Genomic DNA, 25,574 nt, shown 5'->3' on the forward strand with positions numbered 1-25,574 from the left:
ATGTTTATAAGGGCACGGGCTGCCCAATAAAGTGTGAATTGTTTGTTAGAAGGAAGGGCACTGATGATGGGTTGACAGGTATGTAGTGGTAAGTGTAGTAGTGGTGAGTGTACTAATGGTGAGTGGAGTTGTGGTAATTGTAAAATGTTAGTATTTCTCAGAGGTGGGACAAAGTCATTGTTATGCAAGTCCAAGTCGAGTCGCAAGTCATCAAATTCATGACTCGAGTCTGACTCGAGTCCAAGTCACATGACTCGAGTCCACATCTCATAGGTGGGACAAAGTCATTGTTATGCAAGTCCAAGTCGAGTCGCAAGTCATCAAATTCATGACTCGAGTCTGACTCGAGTCCAAGTCACATGACTCGAGTCCACACCTCTGGTATTTCTCTCTTATGATGGTATTTTGTAGGATTAACGTTGACATTTATAAGGGCACGGGCTGACCAATAAGGTCTATAATAAGGGAAGGCACTGATGATGGGTTGACATGTATGTGCTAGGGAGGTAAATTTACATTGCGTGTATTTGTTTCATCACGGTGAGGAATCAGGAAAGTCTGGATTTACCAAGAGACCCTGACGGCTGAGTGAATAGCTCAGTATGCATATGAAAGGGTTGGTAGGAATGTGGGTTCATAGGTAGGCGTCAGGAGCTAGCGAACAGCACTGTGAGTCTGTTCAGGCTGTGGGGGATCTTTGTATAGGCAGGCAGGTGAGTGGGTGGACAGACTGATCGATAAGTGGGGTAGTTCGGTGGATACGCAGATATCAGGTAGGTATAAGTGTTTAATAGATGGATAGGTAGGTGGTGCGCAGTCTGGTACGTGTAAATGTACTAAAGCATATTATTGTTTCACGTAAAATTATTTTATTTTATACCTACGTGGCTTTACCGAAAGAACCAAAGAGTATTGTTTCACTAGTTCATAAAACCTACTATTTTTTAAACTATTTGTATTTACAATCAGACACTGACTACTCCAAACGTGTATTTTTCCGCAAAAAAAAAACACAAAAATAGTTGACTTGGTATATTTAAAGACGTACCCATCGGAAACCGCTTAATTTAAAGATTCCGTAGTTTTTTTTTGAAATAACAAACATTTATGAACGTAATACTCTGAGGGAAAGCTCCTATCTTTTGCCGTTTTCAAATTATTCAGATTTGATCATAAAATGCGTAATTTTTTCATTCAAAACCGCTTGAATCGAAAATCTCAAACAATAACAGATATAATGGTTCTCGCTTTAATTTTATTATCTGTTTAATGCTCTCATCAAACAAAGAAACCCGCAATGTTTATGGGGCGCCTAAAATAGAGATTTGGGGGCCTTAAAATAAAAAAAATCTCGTTTCCAGATTTTTCCTGTTATGTCCTAAAAGCTACATATGTACCATATTTCAGCTTTCTACCTTGTCGGGAAGTACCCTAAGAGGTTTTTGAGACATACAGATTAAGGTATTTATAATAAACATTTTCTTGGAATGATGTTTCGATTCATGATCTTGTTTTCCTGGTGGCTTGAGAGTTGTGGGTATTCCATCGTGCCTCTTATGGATTCAGGTAGTCTTGGTTTTCTAATTCCTTTTTTTAAATTGCAGAACACTTTTAAAACCTGCACTAGTTATTTAATTGCAGTATTTTAAGTCATAGCCATTTAATCGTTATGCTTCGACAGTAGTCTTTTTCATTTTACATTTTCTTGTTCGGTGTGCCGCGAAGACCGAGAGCCGTGAGAATGAAAATGTTTGCATTAGATGAATGTCGATCTTTGTAATGTCCTCATTCCAAAATCATGAGCCCGTTGCATTTTATATCGACGAATTACAGTACAGCTGTATAAACAGTACATTTTAAACCAGCCCACGATACAAATCCACGCGGTAAAAACACATTCAAAAGACTTTTGTAAAATCTCGAATATTTTATGGCATAAAATGATTTTAAACATGCACCCAGCTGAAACAATTGTTATCATGCAGTAAAGACATAAAAATGCTGCAAATACAAACTCTTGAACACCAATTTGTAACGCCAGAGAACGCACTCTGATTCACTTAAGTGTTGTATTTTTGTTAAGCTTATGAGTGTGTCAAAATAACCTCGAATGGCCACCGATTTATTCTTGTTAGATCTTGGAAGCGAAGTGGCATTAACCCGATGGAACTGCCATTCACAGTTCATCGTTGTTAGCACGAGGGAGTGCAGCAATATATATTGTACGATGATTCTACACGCCCACAACTACGCTCTGCACCTTCAACCTGGGCGGATGGTTGGTGCGGCTCAAGTCGGATCGAACAATCCACACAACGTGGGGAAGCTCTCATCCAGCATGTGATCTGACACTTCACATATTGCGTAGGCTTTTTGCGCTTGTATGGACACTTTCGTTTCACATACTAAGAGCTTCTAGCAACCAAACATCGGGCCAAACATGTTTGTATGTAGACCTTCTTTTGCACCGTACATAGCTAACCGTGCTAAAACATGCAGTAAGCCCGAAAACCCACGAGACATGTTCACCTATTGGTACCTCAATGGGAAGTACTGGTTTCTCTGGTTGCCACATTTATTTTGTTTAGTATCAATACCACCAACATGCTTTGTTTAGCATAGTTTTTGATAGAAACAAGTTTACAGGATCCCACTACACTACAATAAAATCAATGAGTAATTACAATCAACAGTCACGAGATTTTGAAAAAAATAGGAAAAATGTTATGTTTTTAACTCATTGAGAAATGATCTTTTGCACAAAGGCTAAACTTATTAAACCATTACACACTGGCACAGTCATGTTTTATGGCTGTACAAACATAATTCAACAATTCCAAATTTGGCTTTGGACCTGTAGAATAATACATTGCGTTTATTTAGTGCATACATTATGGTCAGGTGATTTGCATACCTGGACATTTGTATAGGTGGAAATGCCACCTTGATATGAGTGTATGGGATAGTTTTTGTGTGTAAATGCATAATTATTCTTGTGTGCATCAGTGTATGTCCACAGCGAATTTATTGCTCTTGACATCTTCAAAGGTCCAGGTCCTCGTGAAGATGAAGAAGTTTTCTCACCAGCTCTGAAATAAGCATACGTGTACATACAAGAATAGCATAGATAGTTACACGATTGGCAGGTTCATAGGTTCAGTGCAATCTCCCCCAATATTCACAACAGTCATAAAGTAGATTCTAGTTGATTGATCTCAGCATGCCCCAGAGAAAGTCAAGTGTGATATTATTAGCAGTTGCGCTTTGCCTTCCCCTCCCTCCAAGTCTTATGTAAGCATGTCTTGTTTATACAAGAGTTGTGCCTATATATTCAGCTCCGATTGTATTGTGGTGCGGTATAAAAAATTGCTTTGAAGGATACCAAGTTGCAGGCAACCCTTTGTACGAATTACAACAGACCCTTTGTGAATAATAGTGCAATGTAGCTCTCAGAAACACCTTCTTGTTCGGTTATATGTATATTTATTATAAATGAAGTCCACCGACTCACTTATAACTTAACGAGTAACCGCGAGTGGCTATATACACTTGGGTAACTTATGTGACTCTACGCGACGCTCCCTGTGTAGTTGGCTAACTACACAGGAGCGGACGCGTAGCCACAGAGACAATACAACTCTAGCCTTCCAAGACTACAAGGTGCCCGTTCCAGGACGATGAAGACAATCCGCTACAAGATGACGACGGCAACGACAGCTCCTTGCTTCCCCCACAACAGCAGCCCAGAGCCCTGTTCCACGCCGGCTTTTATCCCCCTCACGACCCGGCCACGCCCCTCTTCCCTAACTCTCTCTCCCCGCACCTGGTCCTGTCTGTCTGTCCTAATTACAATATACGACCGTTTAGGTCCCGTGCTTCTCCTCATGCCACCCTGTCAATGCCTGTCGCATCAATCATTATTAGACCACTTAGGTCCCACATTAGCCTAACGTGAGCCTGTCTGTTCCAGTCACGTTAATTAGTAACCATGGCCACGGGGAGCTGTACTGTCCCTAGATCACACCGTACTGTTGACAATAGGAAGACAATACTTGTTTTCTTGTTTTGGAAAAGAGTTGAATGATTAATCTTGTAATGTTGCAACATGCCTGTGGATGCACGCAGGCAAATACATCAAGACTGTAACTCAGATAAATTTTACACGTCTATATTGGTGGCGGGTTGTAACGACACATTTATATATTTACGCGATCTAACCCAAAAACCTCTTATGGATGATATTGGTCGCTAAAGCCTACGTCTTAAACTGACGTCTATATTATTTTTTTTATACAACGTGCAATTCGCAATCGAAAGAGGCACATGATTCACTGGTTATTTTTGTCAATTATATTTTTCACATTGAGGATGGAGTAGTGATGAGGTTGTTAATGGCCTGCACTATCAACCCAGCATCCTGAGTTTTGTTCCTGGTCACGGCCAACTTTGGTGGCAAGCTGATATCAGCATATCAGCACTGGGCCTGCCCTCCCCACCCTTCCACTACCTTGGACTGACCAGTGTGGAGAATCATAAAAAAATACCCTGATGAGCAAAATGGCACGGAAGGCCTTCATTTAGCAGTGAATTGACAAAGAGCTGTAAATGATCATTTTGTGAAAAATGTACAAAGCAGTATTTAAGTGTATACTGAATGTACATATTACATAGTGTTTTTTTTACCCTGCACACAGTACAGCTTTCGGAGCAGGATTATGCAAAATGTGGTGCATTATTGTTAGATTAGGTCGGGCATGCCCCATGGCATCAAGGGTTACCTGCGGCGCCTGGCCTCAAAGGAAAATCACACTCGCGCGCTTGGTCGATCAGAGTTTTCAAGGCCTCGGGGCAGTCCTCCGGCAGTGGCTCACTCTCGCCCTTCATCACCATGTTACGAATTGCCTTCATGTCTTTGCCTGCCGTGAACAATTTCAACCGTCACCATCAGCATCGATGTTAACAATTACAATGTAAGGTTTATGTAGCATCCAGATGCAGTCTCATTTCAGCATGCTCTGTAGAGCAGTGGGGCGTGAAGGGCAGCAGAATGAAATGAGGGGAGAGGTAGGGAAAGAGCGAGTCCATGGACGGTTTCGATGACACGGAGTGCGATCTTGAGGTTGATCAATGATTGAATTGGAAGACAGTGGAGGGATCTGAGTATTGGGATGAAGTGGTCTCATTCAGGGTGCATGTGAAGAGTTTCACAGAAGCATTTCGGGTCATCTGGATATTGTAGATAGGGGAATTAGGGAAGCCGCATAAGAGAGAGTGGCAGTAGTAGAGTTGGAACGTGATGAAGACTTGAATTAAGATTTGAACGGTAGCTGGGGTAAGAAAATGGCAGATGCAAATACACGTTGCATAGATGGAGGCATGAGACCACGCAGAGTTGAGATATATATGGTAAGAGAGTTAGGGCTCAATGACACAATCATAAACTTCAAGATGAAAGCTGGAAAACAGTTGCTTAGGTATTAATTTGCATTTATCTACTAAGTTTATAAAATATGCTCAGCATCCATAAATACTGCTATATGTATTCCCTCAGCTGCTGCATGCTAGAAAGTGCCAGTGGTGCAGCCCTAAACATTTCCCACGAATATCTTGGATGCTTTACTGGCACCAAAATACATGGGTACTAAATATACACCATGATTTGCAAAATACCATATCAGCACGGACATAGCACCAAATGATTGCAAGTGGGAGGTGTGGATGTGTCTAGGGCGTTCCATGCAATGTGGTGGCAGTTAGGGTTGTGATTGTTAAGTGACGATAATTGCGGTACAGATGGTGAAGTTGTGTTGGTTGTGTGTCGATTGTGATACTGTGGATGTTGGCGATGGTGGCATGTGTCGTTTGGTGGTGGTTGTACGAGGGGAATGTAGAAGCAGGTGTTGTGCAGAGATGTTCAAGATAACGACGGCCGTGGATCTTCTCAGAAATATCACCTTCGAAAGGAATCTTGCGTGCAGCAATTTCCCACATCACAACACCATAGCTGCAGAGACAACACCCCAACAAAAGCCATCAGATTACGGATACAACCATCTTCTGTTCATGAAAGACTAACTATCCTGTTATCCAACAACTAGCTAAAACTTGCACCCTATAAAATACATTTATTTACATCATGGGTGGGGGGAACCTATGGCTCATGGGCCAAGTGAGGGCCCAGTCATTCTAATCGGCCCACAAAGAATATTTTCTATTTTCATAAGCATCTTAGCCGTTTGATGTCTTCGGAACTGCGACGTGAAATCGTCGAGTTCGAGAAAAGCAATAGGCAGGCATCGCATTAATGGAGTGAAGGCAAGCCCTCGTTTATCTAGTTTCACGTAACTATTGGACAATGCTAAGCTGTGTGTTAATGTGGCCCACCAAAGGCATCTTAAAGTCATATTCAGCCCTTTTCAGTAAGAAAAAGTGGCTGCTTGGGGAAACCTTTATCCAGCAGTGGATTGATCAAGGCTCATGATGACAGTTACAAAAACCAAGTGTTTGTCCAGCAAAGAAAAGCAGCTGCATCAGCAACCGGGTGGCACCTGTAGATGTCGCAGCTGGGAATGGGTTTGTAGTTGAGGTCCCTCTGTCTCTCAGGAGCGATGAATGCCATCGACTCCGAAGAGTTCCGGTTCGTGCTGCTGCGGCAGATGGACGTGCAGGTCCTGGCAAAGCCAAGATCGGAGAGCTGCTCAAGACAGCACGATGAAATATAGAACATGGAACAGGACCGAGGAAGCAGGCATTAGGAACACGTACAAGTGTACATACATCCACCGCTGTATTAATTTTTCCACGGAGATTCAGACTCTGTGACCGTCTCAAGCCAACTTAACCACAATAGACCCCACTAAGCAGTTACAAATGAAGACGGGGCACTGCGGTCTCAAATGCCTGGCCACAATCATGCACACCTTTGCTCTAGTATCAGTATCCAGCTGCGAAGCTGTTAGGCATGCAACGATGCATCAACTTATTGATTAAAATTAATACTTATGCTCATCTTACATAGAATTCTAAGTATAAGCATAATTATTTTAAATGTACGTAAATTGTATGTAAATTTCTCATGTAAACTCTGCAACCAATAGCTTTTACATTCTCCCATTATCATCAACACCAGCCATGGTCAATCCGCTGCTGGATTAAGGCTTCCCCAAGCTGCCACAAACAATCCTTCGATGTAAATAAACCACCTAGCACCTGCACATGAACATTCTCTAATGTAAATAAACCACCTGGCACCTGCACATGAACATTCTCTAATGTAAATAAACCACCTAGCACCTGCACATGAACATTCTCTAATGTAAATAAACCACCTGGCACCTGCACATGAACATCCTCTAATGTAAATAAACCACCTGGCACCTGCACATGAACATCCTCTAATGTAAATAAACCACCTGGCACCTGCACATGAACATTCTCTAATGTAAATAAACCACCTGACACCTGCACATGAACTTTCTCTAATGCAAATAAACCACCTGGCACCTGCACATGAACATTCTCTAATGTAAATAAACCACTTGGCACCTGCACATGAACATTCTCTAATGTAAATAAACCACCTGGCACCTGCACATGAACATTCTCTAATGTATTCCAGATTTGAAGCTTTCCTGACTGCAAGGAATCATATTCTTAGGTTTTTTCGGTAAAGTCACGTAAGTAAAACATCAAAATTAATGAAAATAAAATAAAATAAAAACAAAAACCACGACGTTTCGGAGGCAACACAAGTCTCCGTCATCAGGTGGGACCGTCACAGCCGAATTAGCTGCATCAAGTGAGGCAATGATTCAAGAAGTAATCCCTTATAAGCAAGTTGAAGGGGGGAGGAGAGGGGGGGGGAGCTCATCAGAATGTGGTAGCCAATGAATGGAACGTATCGGGAGGGAGGGGGGCGGGGCTCAAAGACAGCACGGGGCGCCAAGCACAACGCATCGGGAGGAGGGGGGGAGCGGGGCCAAAACAATGGACGACGGCTTGGACGGGGTTGCCGCTGCACACGCCAACACAATGGACAGAGAGGGGGGAGGGGAGGTCTGATACACATGATAGACAAAAGAACGAAAATGCCCATGCCTACACCAATGCCGGCTGAACAATGAAGAGAGCACAGCCAAAAAACAACTGGGGATGTTAACACTCGGTAAAGTAAAGTAAAATAGTGCCTGTCAGATAAGATGGTCCAAAAAAGTGTAATCAAGTCTTTTTTGCGTGGTTGATAACATCTTTCCAATGATTACTAAGTTTGTACCCATCATCATGGTTGAAATTATGTCTGTGTTTGTATATTTGTATGGCTTCGTGTACAAACCTTTGATGGTAGCCGGGAGGTTTGCAGAGAACCTTGGTCTTTGAAAAGACAATTTCATGAGAGCCCACCGAGTTGTAGCAATGATCGGCAACGGCAGAAGAATCAGTTCTGCCGTGTTTCAGATCTGACTTGTGCTCGCGGACACGATCAGAAACATGACGTTTCGTTTCTCCAATGTAGCAATCACCACAAATGCAACTCAATTTGTAGACTCCAGGATACTGTAAGTCAGGAACGACATCCTTCACAGATGGAATCAGATCACGGATTTTATGCACTGTACTGAATCGGACTTGGATCTTATGTTTGTTTAGAATTTTGGAGATCTTTTTGGTCACGCCTGCTATGTATGGTAACGTGATGGTTTTGGTCGGAGTTTCAAGTGGCTGTTTCTGTGTGGTGGGAGAGACAGCTTGGCGGATAGTACGGTCAGAGTATCCGTTCATCCTGAGGGCCCGATGTTTTTTGGCAGTGCTCTCTTCATTGTTCAGCCGGCATTGGTGTAGGCATGGGCATTTTCGTTCTTTTGTCTATCATGTGTATCAGACCTCCCCTCCCCCGTCTCTGTCCATTGTGTTGGCGTGTGCAGCGGCAACCGCGTCCAAGCCGTCGTCCATTGTTTTGGCCCCGCTCCCCCCCCCTCCCGATGCGTTGTGCTTGGCGCCCCGTGCTGTCTTTGAGCCCCGCCCCCCCCCCCTCCCGATACGTTCCATTCATTGGCTACCACATTCTGATGAGCTCCCCCCCCCTCTCCTCCCCCCTTCAACTTGCTTATAAGGGATTACTTCTTGAATCATTGCCTCACTTGATGCAGCTAATTCGGCTGTGACGGTCCCACCTGATGACGGAGACTTGTGTTGCCTCCGAAACGTCGTGATTTTTGTTTTTGTTTTTATTTTATTTTCATTAATTTTGATGTTTTACTTACGTGACTTTACCGAAAAAACCTAAGAATATTCTCTAATGTAAATAAACCACCTGGCACCTGCACATGAACTTTCTCTAATGTAAATAAACCACCTGGCACCTGCACATGAACATTCTCTAATGTAAATAAACCACCTGGTACCTGCACATGAACACTAATGGAAATAAACCACCTGGCACCTGCACATGAACTTTCTCTAATGTAAATAAACCACCTGGCACCTGCACATGAACTTTCTCTAATGTAAATAAACCACCTGGCACCTGCACATGAACCTTCTCTAATGTAAATAAACCACCTGGCACCTGCACATGAACATTCTCTAATGTAAATAAACCACCTGGCACCTTCACATGAACCTTCTCTAATGTAAATAAACCACCTGGCACCTGCACATGAACCTTCTCTAATGTAAATAAACCACCTGGCACCTGCACATGAACATTCTCTAATGTAAATAAACCACCTGGCACCTGCACATGAACATTCTCTAATGTAAATAAACAACCTAGCACCTGCACATTAACTTTCTCTAATGGCAAAACGTTTCTGCAATCGAATCGCAACTCTGTTGTATCAATAACAACAATGGCAGTACAATGGACATCTGTGGAAAAGAGCTTTATAGTTCATCAGATTCCTCCAGTATAAATACATATTCTGAGTCTGTATATTGCTGTTGAGTAAACCCCTGAGGCTGCATGTAGTTTTGACCAATAATGCTGGTCCAGCTTCATTACACGAATGTAATTTTAGATTATTGTATTTTTTTATCATAATTTATCATTCATTTTTTCATTTCACGGTCATTTTATATTTGCAAACATCACAAAGTAACCCCGACCCCTGAGGCTCCGGCACCTTGATGGTGTAGTGCTCGTTGACCAGGAACTTATCCGTGCACACGTTGCGGTAGCACACTGGGCTCTTCATGCTGTGCATTCTGCAAAGAGATAGCAGGCAAGAGCATGAACGTTCAATCAAAATTGCCGCACCACACGGCCCCGTGACTCTGACTCATGACACAGTGTGCAACATCCGAAGAGGATCGGATGCTGAAAATAAAAAGGTGCAATTTCATTTTCGAGAGTGGACCACTGTGTTCCCGTGTCACGGTTAAAATTCTCAAGGACCCACATTAATTAGAAATGAGCCCACAACGGCTATGACACTTTGCGCGTGTCTACACCTCCAGCTGTCTAACATCCCCCACCCCCTCCCCGCACTGAATGTTTCCACCGCAAGTGGTTATCGGAGAGATTTATTCAGATAAATTAGTGACCTAACATTAGTAGCGAGTGATGATTCATAATTGACTATCTTTGTATCAAATCGCTTGAGTACAATGCCTACGTGTGTCGGAGACATTCCTGCACCAACACAGCCTGCAGGAGTTGAACTCTGGAAACCGCCTGATGATGCTGGATGCAATTAGCAGTGAATCATCGTAAATAATTGTTAAATGCATGTGGATTGCACTTCAGCACACTGCTGTGCTGAAGCAATACAAAACTGACATTTGTTGTACGTGACAACTTAACTTATTCAGCCGTGTGATGTGCAGGAGAGTGTACGACACATTGTCATTGACCAAATAAATATATATTATGAACGTTAAGCAATGGTCGCGAAAGCCTACGTGTTAAAAGTAGCAGGTGATATCTGAACAAGCGTTGGCCAACGTCGGAATATATGGTCAAACAACCCCCATGACTAAGGCCTATAACATCCAGCAGTGAATTGACAAAGAGTACCAAATTATTACTTAATTTCTACTATAAGCGAATATGTCACGTAAGAGTCATGTGGAGTCCATCCAATTAATTTCCATAATTGCCACCAGGCTGCCATATATCACTGCATATTTTCAAATTGACATTTACATTTTGAAAAATCTAAGCAGAAAAATCATAATTCTTAATCCATCCAAGCCAGCTAAATTCCTCCCATCTGTTCCACGCATCCGCGATTACATGTCCATGCGCCAAACAGGTGGGCCCCTAAAGGTGCAAGATGGGGAAAGGGTAGAGGGGACCCCCGGGAGATGGCCAGCACGCACCGGCAGAGGGCACGTGCCCCCTCCATGGCCATGTGAACCTTGCTGCGCCAGCTGAGTGGCTCCTCAGACTGCAGCAGCTCACGGAGGGTGCCACGACTGCAGTACTCCATCACGATAGCAAAGAAACTCGCTGCAGCCAGGCAACGCATGCGGAGGAAGAGATACCGAGATACACACCAAGTTTCGATTTAAAGCTTTCGTGACTGCAGGGATTCATCTTCTTGGTTTTTTCGGTAAAGTCACGTAGAAGGGAAGTAATAAAATAATACAAATAAAACATAATAAAATAATTCTCACGACGTTTCGGCTACAACGCAAGCAGCCGTCTTCAGGTGAAGAATGAGACACTGCCAAGCTAGGAGCTTATATATAAGCTGAGTTGGGGGTGTAAGAAGAGCGCCTTAACAAAAGAATATACTAAATTCCTCTTGATATGCACATTCTTTTGTTAAGGCGCTCTTCTTACACCCCCAACTCAGCTTATATACTGTATAAGCTCCTAGCTTGGCAGTGTCTCATTCTTCACCTGAAGACGGCTGCTTGCGTTGTGAACCAAAAACGTCGTGAGAATTATTTTATTATGTTTTATTTTTATTATTTTATTACTTCCCTTCTACGTGACTTTACCGAAAAAACCAAGAAGATACACACCAAGCATACATATGTAAACAAATGCAGCCCAGCGAACTGCTTGCTCAATCCGCTGACCGGCGGAAGGTGCCACCATTAGGGGAGGATCGAGAGAGCTGCCCTAGAGGGTATTTGGCCTACTCTTCCATGCTGGCCAGACATACACATACGTTGTTTTTTATTATCACGGTTGCCAAGCAGAGGCTCTGAAATGGCCAAAATGCCAAATGGCCAGCAACATACAGCACTCCTGAAGGTGTAATAAACAACAGTTATTATATTGAATTGAGAAAAAGTTCTAAGAACTTAGGAAAATAGACAATGTGAGAGAATTCCAAAGTGGGTCTTAGTGTGCGTATATTTAGGTCGCTATACAAGGGAGTCAGCCCAATATAACTGGCCACCTTGGTCTCCCCCCCACTGCTGGTTCATATTGAATCATTGAATCCGCACCAAGTAAATTGACCAGAGGCCTAGACCCAGTTAAGTATATCTATGTGGTTCACTAAAATGTACAACAGACACGTGACCATGCGAAATGCCCAATATCAAGCAATAACATAATTGTTTCTCTAATGAAAACAATCAGCATGGTTGCGTACATGATTGTTAAAAACAAATGCATTTTTAGTGGTCGGCAATCAACTAAAAGCCATTACGAATAATGGTGGAGCAATATCAATCGTATCTGCTCTTGAACATTTGCAGCACCCTTACACAAGTAAGCGTATTCACATGAAATATTTAGACGTGTTGACACGGTGCACTCTGCTCGCAAACATCATTCAACGCTGTATAAAACTCCATAAACACGCCGTCTTTCTAAAAAACGTCACTCTGGCTTGCACGTACGCAAACTTACCCGAAGGGTCCACGATAATCCCATAGAGCCTGATAATATTCTCAGAGTCAAGTTCCCGCATCTTCTTAGCTTCATCCAACATGACATTCTTGGACCCCGCTGCATATGCACTGCTCACAAATAAAAAATAAAAAAACAGATCCTCCATGTCAGTGATGTCAGCACAAGCCTGTGAGTAAAACTGTCTCCCTGTGTGTCGTGCAATGCTTACTTAAGTGCTTAAGGCCTACCAAGGCCCACCAAGGCAATGCACGGTACAGGACGCAGTGGCAGGGTTGGGGGCGGAAAGAACACATCTCTGCTCGGTGATAGTTTTAGGCCGAGTAAACCTTAAAGAGACCCAGGTCAAGTGAAGACACCAATTGCCACAGCTGTCCATAGCCATGCATGGACACAGGCTTATTAAGACTGTAGTGCAGCAATGTTCTCCAGTCACTCTCCCGGCATGCATCTGTCAAAGCCCAAGTGCCTTCTTCTTGGTTCTTTCGGTAAAGTCACGTAGAAGGGAAATAATAAAATAATAATAAAACTGAATAAAATACAGACCTGTTCTTCACCTGAGGATGGCTGCTTGCGTTGTGGCCGAAACGTTGTGAGAATTGTATTTTATTATGTTTTATTTGTATTATTTCCCTTCTACGCGACTTTACCGAAAGAACCAAGAAGTTAAATCCCTGCAGTCACGAAAGCTTTAAACCCATGATTTGGCACTTGCGATATAAAAGAAATGATAAAAAAAAGAACTTGTGTAAAAAGTTGTAGATATTTTAGAAAATTTCGAAAAAAATTCACGGCAAGGTTGGAAGCATGACGTCATTACACACGAACGTGGCTGAGGTGTTGTGAAAGAGAGCTGATGTCACCGCCCATGATCAGGAGCGTACATGTTTGTGAGGGGCACACCTCTGGTTGGCTGCTTGCTTGTGGTCACATGACGCACTTCAACCAATCCGTGCCGCGTTAATCACACAATTACAGAATCACAGAATGACAGACCTGGGTGTTTATATATATTTATGTTATTGTTACTTTGAATATTATGTCAGAAACACTTGGTCTGTGCCCTCCAGTTACCAGGGTGAAAAGTGGGCTACGTTTTGCCCAATCCTGGACCAGCTGCTTCAAAAACGTAATAAACAAACAATTTGTTCATGATTTGCTGTCACAATTTGAGTTTATCCCACCATTATTCTGCCGTGGCATCAAGGCAAGATGGGATGGTGGGTGGGGCTTAGCCGACCTAGTGGAATCGTCATTGAAATGTAATACTTACGCATCTACCATATCTTGCAATGGCAATTCCACTAGGCCTGAATGCCACGCTAGGCTCTATCCGACCCCCCCTCCTCCACACCCCACAATTCCACTGGTTCTGTTATCCTGTTAGGAAAATGTATTTCATTCTAAAAATCGAATTGCGATGCCAAGCTGGGAATTGTGCGAATCGACAAACTCTACCCACATGCGTCTCTTATGCACTCATAAGTCCAGCCCATCCCCAAATGAGCGCACTCACCTCATGTCAGATTTAAAATGCTTGATCCAAACGGGGAACTGGCAAAACTCGCCCTTGTACATGGAGTACTTGATGGTGGTAATGTCTTTTTTCCGGTTCACAATCTCATCCAGCTTTATCTCCCGGAGCTCTTCCACAGGGTGTCTAGACTTCCCTGTGTTAACAATAAATAAAGTCAGGGAGTGTAAAAACATGAAGGTTATCAAATGGACTTTTCCTGCTTTTCCTGTATTAGTCGTGTTTCGCGTACGTAGACACAATGCACACTCCCACGTAATACACACAACACGCCACATACCACAATGCAATATACACCACACATGAAATCACATCCAATGGCGGGTGGAGTGGTGGCGCACTACACGATGACCAAGCGAGATGAGTTTCTTGGCCACGGCCAATCCGCACCAAGCAGTGTGGCAGAGTACGGTCAAGCACCCCCTTGGGAGGCCTTGATCCAGCAGTGGATTTAACAAAACCCTCTAATTTTCTTTACTTATTCCACCCAATCGTGTGGTTCCATGGTCAGAGTGCTCGACTCGTAAAATGGGAAGACTTTGATGATACACGGCATGCCAGAACACGTTCATTTTATTGTGGCCTACTGGAAAATACAACCATGAGAGGTTTTTTGGGTTAGATCGTGTAAATATATAAATGTGTCGTTAAAACCCGCCACAGCCAACCCTTACTAGTTGGCTGTCGGGGGGGTGTTGGGTTTTAACGACACATTTATATATTTACGCGATCTAACCCAAAAAACCTCTTATGGATGAAATTGGTCGCGAAAGCCTACGTGTGAAACTGGAAAATACAAGGTGATCCCGTTTATAGAGACTCCACTTAAATAATAGGGAAAATACACTTTGTTATTTTAAGACTTTCCCTTGTAAGCTAAGGAGTCATCGCTTGACAATACTGTGCAGAAGAAAATAAGATGGTGATTTGAAATCAAATGTGGTCTCTATAAAAAAAGGCATCGAAATCAATTCCTCATTACCAACCACAAACTTGATTAACGGCCAATTGCTCCTTTGAACAAAAAGGCACTTTGACCCGACTGTTATGGACCCTTCTGTTGTAGCTCAGCTGTATGTAGCATCCTCACCGAGATCCTTGGCAATGTTTAAGATGGTGCTGATTGTTTTTTTCATTTCTTCCTGCTGGGATTCGCTGGCTCTGCCCGTCTCTGTGAGCACAGCTGAAATAGCGAAACCAAGGACAGAAGAGACAAATCAATGGCGGGAAATACTGTACTGTAAACCAACAACATATAATGCACGACATGAAGTAAAACAAATGAGCATTGCATTAGGTTGTTTATTATTTGTATTCTGCAGATATTTCAGCCTATAGATCTTAAAATTAACCCAATTACTTTACTATGCAAGTTCAAAATTTGCGTTTTGATATTTAAGTGCTTTTTTGTATTTAAGGCCCCTTTTTAACATATGCTACAAGGCCCCGCACTCGCTTAATCCGGCACTGAACAGCTGTAAAATAGTTTCATAAGACTGGAAGTTGGCTAGCAGGTGCGTGGTGGGGTAAACCAATGAGTAATGTTTCATAGTTGGCATACTTCTTCTTAGAGGAGGGAAGCAGTGGGTTGAGTGCTTTGGTATGGATGAGTGCTTTGTGAAGGTCCTCATAGGTAATCAAGTTCTGACCTTCCCTTTCACATAAAAATGCAATGCTTACTTTAGTAGTTCAAAGCGTTTCTACATAGGTGGACATTTATGTAATGCCACAAGTAGACACTTCATTCAATATTAGTCAATTGAAAAAGTGCAAAAACAAAATGCTGTCCTTAAGACTGACGTGTATTAAAACAGGGGCACCAATAACTTATACTGCCATGAAAGCAATGCATATTCTGCTGCTCAAGGCACACATACAGAATTCAGTTCCCTTTGGTTATTTTATAGCTCAAGTTGCCATGGTGTAATGGCTACCCCACGCTTGAAATAGCAGTCCAGGTAAGACCAGTTCAATGTCTAACTCCAGCATGGCAGTGTAAAAACGATATGCAAGAGCCTTCAAATGGGAAAAGCACAGGATAGTTGATTTACAGGTCACGTGTGGTGGCGGTAAAGTGTGGGTAACTCCCACCTCATTAAAGACACCTGGCCAGCATAGAAGTGGGGGGGCAAAAATACCCTCCCAGATAAAGCGGTTCCCAAAAACCTTAGATTGTGCGGACACCTTTTTAGCCTCCAAAATATTTCGCGGACCACCACACTCCACTGGTTATTTGAAATAGCAGATTTCCTTGCGGCTCTGAAGCCACAGGTTGCTGACGCCTGCTCTAGAGGATTTTTCTAGAGGTCCCTATCATGGAGGCCCTTCCACCAGCAGCGGTGTGAACAAGCAATTGCATGGTTGCATCTTTACTTTGAAAGGTTATACCCAAGGGTTTGAAATTTTAATATAATATTGGAATGGCATGGACGGAAAAACGCATAAGAGGCCAGGCAAAGTGGAGATGGAGCAAAGTTACATGGAAGATAACTTAGGATTAAAGTGCAGTCGCACAGGATTGATAGCAACGGCATCCTAAGTAAGGGAAGGTAGGTGATAAAGAATTGTCACAAAAACATGTTTGCATGTGGATCCAAATCGCTCAAATAGGTATGCCGTAAAACTTCCTATTTTGTAAAATAATGCCCTATTAAAATACATGACCAAATTGCACTTTCCATATCCTTGCTATTCAATTTATACTTGACAAAGAAAATACTCTGAACATTATATTTGAACTAAACTTGTGCGATGGAGTCAAAATTTAAGTTCTAGTTTAGATCCTTGTGTGGTCCTGATCCAAGCCTCACGTAGGAATATAAAGCATATGGTATACAGAGATTAATTCATAATTTGAAACCTACCGTTCAGTATAAGCCGTGTGAGGTCCTCACGGAAGTCCTTCGTGGCGTCCATGATATTCTGCGGGCATATGTAGGTTTGCGTCTTGTCCAGCGTGTTGATATCCTGCAGGGTGATCATGGGAATGATGTCGTTGAGTCGCTCGTGGAAGAGTTCGAAGTTCTCCTGGGCATCGCTACTCTTCATGAATTTCTTAATGGCCCCGTAATTCTCATACTTCTCGATGTATTCCTTGATCTGCACGATGACCTCGATGAGCTGTACGAAAGCATTGCTACGGGCCCTGCAGGGCATCTTGTCAGGGTGTTTGGATTTGCCGGAGGCACCCTCAGACGAGGCCGCCTGCTCCTTCCTTTGGAGGTAGTCTATGACCATCTTCACCCTGTCCACCAACCTCTGACATTGGTATCTGTTGGACTTTACTTGCTGGAATGTTTTGTACAGCTCCTCTGCTACCGAGAAGACCTTTGATACAATTTCTGCAGGAGAAACAAGCGCAAACACAATTACACAGGCGTGCATGAATACACACAAGTACTTTATAGCGCAACAGCACGAGTGGATACACCAGTAAGGGCAGCATTTTAATGTTATGCACTTTGCTTAAAAACTTACTCGTCAAATTATTAAGGCTTCCATATTTTACACGAAAAAAACTAAATATTACAATAAGCACGTGTGCTGAATATTTACCAGAATTTATAAGCACTGTACAGTGCTGTACAAATGCTCATTTGATATAATCCTTCTATTGTTCTACGTGGATGTAAATGCATGTTTTAATGCGTATATATAAAAAAACAATTCACTGGGATTGAGTGTGTGTAAATATGCTTCCTATTTGAAAGCCAACAGTAATTGTGTCCGATAAGCCAGTTCTAGCATTCATTCTTAGCAAAAATTCAGAAAAAAATGCCTATCATAAATTAGGGACAGGGTTAGTGTTGGCTTTTCACTTTCAGAAAAAAAATACCTATCATAAATTAGGGAAAGGGTTAGTGTTTGCTTTTCACTTTGAGCAAATAGACCACTTGTAATGTTATTCGGCGTTTCTCCAAACTTCAAGACTTGAACGGAAACCCACACGCTTCCTCATTAGTGTGTGTTTCAACTTGTTTTCCTCTAAGCAAACAAGTGCATGAGCCATACCGAAAGAGGATGCAAGTGTCCTGCATGACGAAGCCAGGCATTTTATGTCAACATGAGTATCTTTAACAGCCTCCGATTCGGTTAATGCGGAGTTTATTTTGGGTTAAATCACTGTGGTGTACAATGGCATTGTTTAAATTATTATAATCCGTACACTACCCGACACAGACAATCAAGTCAAGTTGGCACATCACGGGCAAATGTGGACGTTCTCCCCGTGACCGCGTGGATTTTTCTCCGGGTCCTCCGGTTTTTCCCTCCCCAATTAGAAACATGCGTTCAAAATATTTTGGCTGCTACATACCTGTCAACCCCTTATCAGCAGTGCCCTACCTTATTACAGACCAATTCAGACCTTATTGGTCACCCATGCCCTTATAAATCTCAACGTCCATCCCACAAAGTTGCATCACAAGGGAGACACAAACGAATAGACACACACATGTTGCTCGTATTGAAGCGGTCGTACGCCGTATGGACCTGAAAACTCAATTTACCTGTTACAAGAATACGGGTAAACTCTATGGGTTGACAGGTATGCCGCTATAATTTTCCGTATGATAGACCACTTAGTTGAGCTATTTGTGGCCAGGTCGCTTATGAAAAATAGCTGTATAGCTCAGTATGGCCTTAGCTGGTAAACAAAAATAGTTTAATAATAGTTTGTGTAAATATGCCAACTGATTTGGTTTATTATCAAATCCGAAAATATGTTGAAAAGGAAGGAACATTTTGGACGTTTCACTGGAGATTCCATGCAGTATCAGCAGGTGTTAGCCAAATTACATGTATTATTTGTCCATGCGATATTGATTCGCTCTGTTGGGTTATGGAGGATTATAGTTAAAAAATGGCATACCTACACGATCTAACCCCAAATAAACTCATTATAAACCAAAATATTGGTCGTTAAAGCTTATAACAATAATCTCCGATTTTAACAAATCAGTCTGTTGAGTTATCATAATAAGTTATGAAAAGGGCATTGGATACCACTGTAGGTCAAACGGATGTATGGAATTGAATCCTACAATATTTCCACACATAGAAAATGCCATAATCTCTGCTAATTTCCTGCACGCATGGCAGAGGTCGCAACCGGGTACCCGATACCTGTATCCTACCCAATACCCGGCTACCCGTACCCAGCCGGGTACGGGTACGGGTACCTGTTTGTGACCCTGGTGCGGCCGGGTACGGGTAGGCCGTGAGTCACTGGTGAGTAACTGTTTGTCACTCAACGTCTTGTCTCTTCTCACAATTCAAGTTCCTAGAATCAACCCACCCGCGCCTGCAACATGGCTTCATCCCAGAGGTCGCAATCAGGTACCCGATACCCGTACCCTACCTGTACCCTGCCGGGTACGGGTAGGGTACGGGTACCCGTTTGCGACCCTGGTGCGGCCGGGTATGGGTAAGGAATCAAAACCCGTTTGCGACCTCTGACGCATGGCCAAAGTAATCTTTGTGCAAAACGCCTAGCGACGCTTGAGCAGGCATTTACCATCTGTTTAGCAATCGGACATTATCTAAAATCTCGCTTGAGTTATCTTCATGCATTGTTGTTGTCCTTCTCCCACACCTACGATTAGCACGGATGGCTACATATGGTGCAAAAGAAGTTCAACATACATACATTGTTCACCCTTTTCCTGCAAATAACGCTTTTCAAATGTTTTTCTTTTGAAATAGCATTTTTCCCCCCTGCACAGCCAACATAAAACAAACTGCAGATGGCCCCTAAAGATATTAGCTTGACAGTTGAGTGCAAGAGTTTGGATGGTTAAGAAAAACACCATTCAAGTTACACAGCTGTATGCCAGACGGCAAAAGCCAGTGTTATCATCACTCATGATTATTCACATATAGGTTACATAATCCGCAGGGCTCAAAAACAGTCATGCATCGCTAAAATAACATTTATAAAATAACGTTCACAACATGGATAGCATTCATAACACGTTTAACATTCATAATATGAATCAATCAATTATGATAATTGTTTTTTTACCCTTTTATCTGGCAACAAAACTGACACCTTTTTTTTACAAGGAGTCATGTTTGCATTGACCACAATACCTGCAGTCGAAATGCAAACAAAAAACAACTCTGATAATGTATGCACTGTCCTTGAAATTGATTGGTCCACACCCGAGACAGCTTTCCTTAGAGCCAGTTTTGTTGCCAGATAAAAGGGTAAAAAAACAATTATCATATTTTGCTACTAGCAAAGGAGGTCCCAATGGTGTCAATCAATTATGCTATTTAAATAGTGAATATCTCATCAGACATTCATTCATGTTCATTACGGTTATGAATGTCTGGTCAACTATGCACAGGCAGAGAGGGCTGTGCAAAACTCACGTAGGGCAGTTCTTCTCAACCGTTATTGTCCACCACTTGTGTGGCCCATGATTTGTGAATTGTTAGCACATTGTGATCATACCAACTGACGTATTAAACGTGAAGCGCAAGAGACGCATTTAACACGTAGGCTTTCGTGACCAATATTATCCACAAGAGGCTTTTTTTGGGTTAGATTATTATTTAAGATTATTTAAGACCGAAACAGGAGAATTTCGCCACAACTCTGGCTGTCGCCTGATGATGCTGGTAGTAATTATCGGCGAAACGTCGTAATCGAATTGTAAATGTTGTGGGTTTTACTCTCCAACACGCTGGTTTTCTGAACTATAAACTAATTGGCATGTTTAGTTTACGTGACAAGCTTGACAAATTAGCTGTGTCGGGTGATGGTGGGTTTAACGATACATTTATATTTACGCAATCTAACTAAAAAAAACCTCGATTGTGCAATAACCATAGCAGAAACGCTGTATTATTTTCCAGGACTTATGTGCAAAGCTCTGTATAGCGCAGTGTATGTATTACGTATGTACGTGCATGTTTTATTATGCACTCAAACGCAACACAATAGTGTGCTGTGTTTCTGGCGACATTAGCGTAAACCCAGTAGAATAAGAGGGTGTGGAATACATTGCAAGCTACAGTTAAATCATTAAAGCAACGTTATACTGCAACGTGTTTGACAATGACCCTTATTTATAGCAAGGGGGCATCGCCCAAAATGTGAGCTATGATATTTTAAATATTTTACTGTAAAGCCCCAGAATGTTATTAACGAATGTATTAAGTTTGTATGATTTGTACTTGAATGCCAGTGCTAACGCAGCAGTAGCAGCATCACCACCAAATACAGTACCAATCAAGTATGTACCTTCTACTGCAGGCCAGGATATGCTGTGCATCCAGCAACATATCGTGTGTTACGAATACTCGACTGCATGTCTTGTCATTGAAACAGAACAAGTGTATGACCACGATGGCAGTATGACGCATCTGACCCGCCCATACTGCACATCTGTGAAAAACCTTCATAAGCTCATCGGATTTCTCCAGTCTAAATATTCAGATAAACATTCTGATGCAGCAACATTCGTGCTGTGTCTACCCATTCACACGTACCATATCATCACAAGCTCAAAACAGTGCCGTGCGTGCTGATTAATGCCAGTGCACCAATCCCACATTTCAAATGTTGAACATTCTCTGCACAGTCCAGCGTGGCAAGCTATGCTGAAACAACCTCTTCACGACCAACACGGAGTGGGGGAGACCCTCATCCTGCACTGGCTTGACAACAGGGCTGGACATGGCCATAAGAGTTAATGTCAGTGTACTGCATAGTGATATGCGGTGCTATCCTTGTGTGACCCTTACACTTTCACACAATCTTGGCAGTTGATTGACACGGTTACCGTCATAACCACACACAAATCTAGACTTTACACTTTCAATACAAACTGCAAGCTGACCAAAGACAAATATCCCCCGTATAGCTGGGTGGGGAGGGTGGGGAGGGGCTGGGTGGGGAGGGGGGGGGGCTGGGTGGGGGGTGGGGAGGGGTGGGGCTGGGTGGGGGGTGGGGAGGGGTGGGGCTGGGTGGGGGGTGGGGAGGGGCTGGTCACCCCGTGGTGCCCTTATAAAACTCAACGTTTAACCTACTCACGCCGGCTTGTGCCCGCCCTCACAGTCGGGCATATTTGCGGAATACACCACGCCGCCGTTGACCCTGGCCATTGGCCGAGCAACCCAACGTTCCTACCAGCTCCCTCCGCAGGACAATGTGTTAATTTACACTCGATGAATCCGATTAGCTATAAAGCTATTTTTTTCACAGATGTCCAGTAGCGGCACAGGGTCAGAACGTTACAATACAAAAACACGATAGGAATGCACACAAACACAAAGTATATGAAAAGTAAACAAATTACTTCATATATATACAAATGAAACTAAACTAGGTTTTTATCTTACCACGCCGGGTGTTCCATATGGGACACATTAACAAGCCGAGGACAAAAACTACGTGCAATGTACATTGATATCACCATGAGGTTTACCCGTATTCATATTCTTGGTTCTTTCGGTAAAGTCACGTAGAAGGGAAATAATAACAAAACAAAAATAAAACAATAAAATTCTCACGACGTTTCGATTGCAACACACGCAATCATCACCAGTTGTGAAAACCACAGCCACTTTTTTCAAATAAAATTGTCTTGCTGTGTTTTTCACACCTACTGATGATGATTGCTTGTGTTGCAATCGAAAGGTCGTGATGTTATTGTTTTATTTTTTATACTTTTATTATTTCCCTTCTACGTGACTTTACCGAAAGAACCAAGAATATGAATCCCTGCAGTCACGAAAGCTTTAAATCGAAATTTACCCGTATTCTTGTACCGGGAAATCGAGTTCTGAGGTCCATACGGTGTGCAGCCGTTTCAATACGGGCAAACACGTTCTTGTTTGTGTCTATTTGTTTGTGTTTCTCCCTTGTGATGGGACTTTGTGGGATGAATGTTGAGATTTATAGGGGCACGTGGTGACCAATAATATCTGAATTGGTCTGTAATAAGATGGGGGCACTGATAAGGGGTTGACAGGTATGTAGTGGTGAATGTCTATGTGTTTGTGTTTCTCCCTTGTGATGGGACTTTTGTTGGATGAACATTGGGATTTATAAAGGACACGTGGTGACCAATAATATCTGAATTGGTCTGTAATAAGATGGGGCACTGATAAGGGGTTGACCGGTATGTAGTGGTGAATGTCAGTGGTGAGTGTACTAGTGGTGAGTGTATGTGTTTGTGTTTCTCTCTTGTGATGGGACTTTGTGGGATGAATGTTGAGATTTATAGGGGCACGTGGTGACCAATAAGATCCGAATTGGTCTGTAAGAAGGTAAGGGGTTAACAGGTATGTTATCCACAAATATCAACATTGCTAGTAGCTTAACATTTCGAACACATTCGCCGCATTCCCCCCTCCGTCTTTAACCTGCGACGCCCACGTGCGTGAACACGGCTACCACAACGCGCGTAATTCGCGTAACCCAGATGGCGATAAAGTTCCACAAAATTCTCGCCTGCTTTTGTCTTTTGATTATTAAAATATAAGAAAAAAAAATAGGGAGGGTGGGAGGAGGACGGGGAAAGAAAAGACGGCGAGTTTGGCGATTTCCCCCCCTCCGTGGACGAGACTTCGAGGCGTTGCGCAAACAGCAACGCCGCCTCTACAGTGCACCACGCAGACTTCCAACATCACCACGAATCAGTCGTCTTCGTCGCGTTTAAAGCACCGCAGTATCCGCAAATGTAGCCGAGCAAGCGGCTCGATGTGTCTCTTGCACAAGTGTTACTCACCGAAAGCATCCATTGTAACAATGCTGCTGATGATGAAATGAACGCTTGGGGTGGGTGGTGGTGAATGAGATGCTGGTGATGTTGAACGCCAAGTCCAAACTCGACAAGAGCAGTTCTTTAATCGATCTTCTGCCGTATGGAACAAACACAGACAACTGTGTCCCGTATAGGCCACGCAAGGTTGCCGGGCAAGTGCTGCTGCACGTTCCGATTTAAAGGTTTGTATCAACTTCTCAGCGGAAACAAAGAAAACCAAAGAAAACACTGAAAACTGTACGTTCACGCAACCCCTAGACGCCCAGTGGGTTCTTCCAGAACCCGGTGAAAGACCCTCGTTCTTATAAGGAAATTAACAGCCTTGCAAACTCCTCCCATCTGACTGTCTCCTTCCTGCGCAACCATTCACCACTCACACTCCTCCTCCTCCCACTTCTCCTCCCGCCCCCTCCTTCTACAGGCACTAAGGGGCCGTCCATAAATGACGTCACGCGATTTTGGACGATTTTTGACCCCCCCCCCCTTTCGTCACGCGGCGTCACAAAAAGTCAGACCCCCCTCCTCTCTCTCAAATATGACGTCACAAAGCTCTGCCCCCCCCCTCCCCCCAAAAAATAAAACATGCTTCAAATCGCTTTAAACTATTGTCATTGTAGTGCGTAGTAAATGTGGCGCTGCACTCTGATGTTGTAGGAGAAAACATGTATTACAACCTTTACTTAATTAAGTAAGAACGTGTTGTCGATATTTATTTAAAGTTGCGCATTTTGATGTGACGTCACAATTCTCAAACAGTTTCATTTTCAGTTTCATGTATTTGGTATAGCCCTGTGAGCCATTCGGCTCTTGAATCGGGTGCAACCGCAAGAAACAAAAAAACATCTTAAAGTAACTATGTGACTAAGTGCAAACAGAAAATCCAGGAAAGAAAACAGAAAAAATTTAAGTAAAAAGCACCGTACACCAACGCTTCCCCTCCCTCCTCCTTCTCACTGCTTTCCTCTACGGGTCCATACTCTTTGTTTTTTTCAGTAAAGTCACGTAGGTAAAAAATAAAATACAAATAAATTAAATTAAATCACGACGTTTCGGAGGCAACACAAGCTTCCGTCTTCAGGTGGCACCGTCACAGCAAAATTACTGTATCAAGTGGGGACATGGGAAAAACCCAAGAGTATGGACCCTTGCAGTAACGAAAACTTCAAATCTAGAATTCCTCTATGGGGTCTAGCCAGTGGTTTGGGTTTTCCGAGCAACATTTAGTTGAAGCGACTTAGCCAGTCATCATGGAATGTTGGCATGTTTACTGGGTGCCGACAAAACCAGGCATCATCACGATGCAGATGCTAATTCTGTATTAATGGCCCTCGAAAATAAAGGGTGTTTTTTTGGGTTAGATCACGTAAATATAAATGTGTCGTTAAACCCGCCACCACCCGACACAGCCAATTAGTAAGGTTTGTCACGTAAACAGAACATGAACAGGAGGAAT

The 25,574-nt window shown here is 42.9% G+C and overlaps 1 protein-coding gene across 3 annotated transcripts; it reads right to left on the bottom strand.

Annotated features, from left to right (window-relative positions):
- Window positions 1-1,305: 1,305 nt before the first annotated feature.
- Window positions 1,306-24,435, bottom strand: MLKL (mixed lineage kinase domain like pseudokinase). 3 transcript variants are annotated; one of them, XM_078868608.1, is made up of 12 exons: window positions 21,595-21,661; window positions 17,210-17,686; window positions 15,436-15,528; window positions 14,328-14,481; window positions 13,715-13,750; window positions 12,812-12,921; window positions 11,320-11,449; window positions 10,122-10,203; window positions 6,549-6,694; window positions 5,955-6,004; window positions 4,779-4,916; window positions 1,306-3,089 (listed from the first exon to the last, which is right to left on the bottom strand). In XM_078868608.1, the coding sequence occupies exons 1-12, from the start codon at window positions 21,623-21,625 to the stop codon at window positions 3,043-3,045; spliced, it is 1,494 nt and encodes a 497-aa protein (XP_078724734.1). In that variant the 5' UTR covers window positions 21,626-21,661; the 3' UTR covers window positions 1,306-3,042. The 3 variants fall into 3 exon arrangements, with proteins under 3 accessions (XP_078724734.1, XP_078724735.1, XP_078724736.1); XM_078868609.1 differs by lacking the exon at window positions 21,595-21,661 and adding an exon at window positions 24,086-24,435 and having other exon boundaries at window positions 1,308-3,089; XM_078868610.1 differs by lacking the exon at window positions 13,715-13,750 and having other exon boundaries at window positions 1,309-3,089; window positions 21,595-21,656.
- Between the last annotated feature and the right edge of the window lie 1,139 nt (window positions 24,436-25,574).

The sequence above is a fragment of the Lampetra fluviatilis genome, chromosome 26 (assembly GCF_964198595.1).
Source record: "Lampetra fluviatilis chromosome 26, kcLamFluv1.1, whole genome shotgun sequence".
NCBI lineage: Eukaryota > Metazoa > Chordata > Hyperoartia > Petromyzontiformes > Petromyzontidae > Lampetra > Lampetra fluviatilis.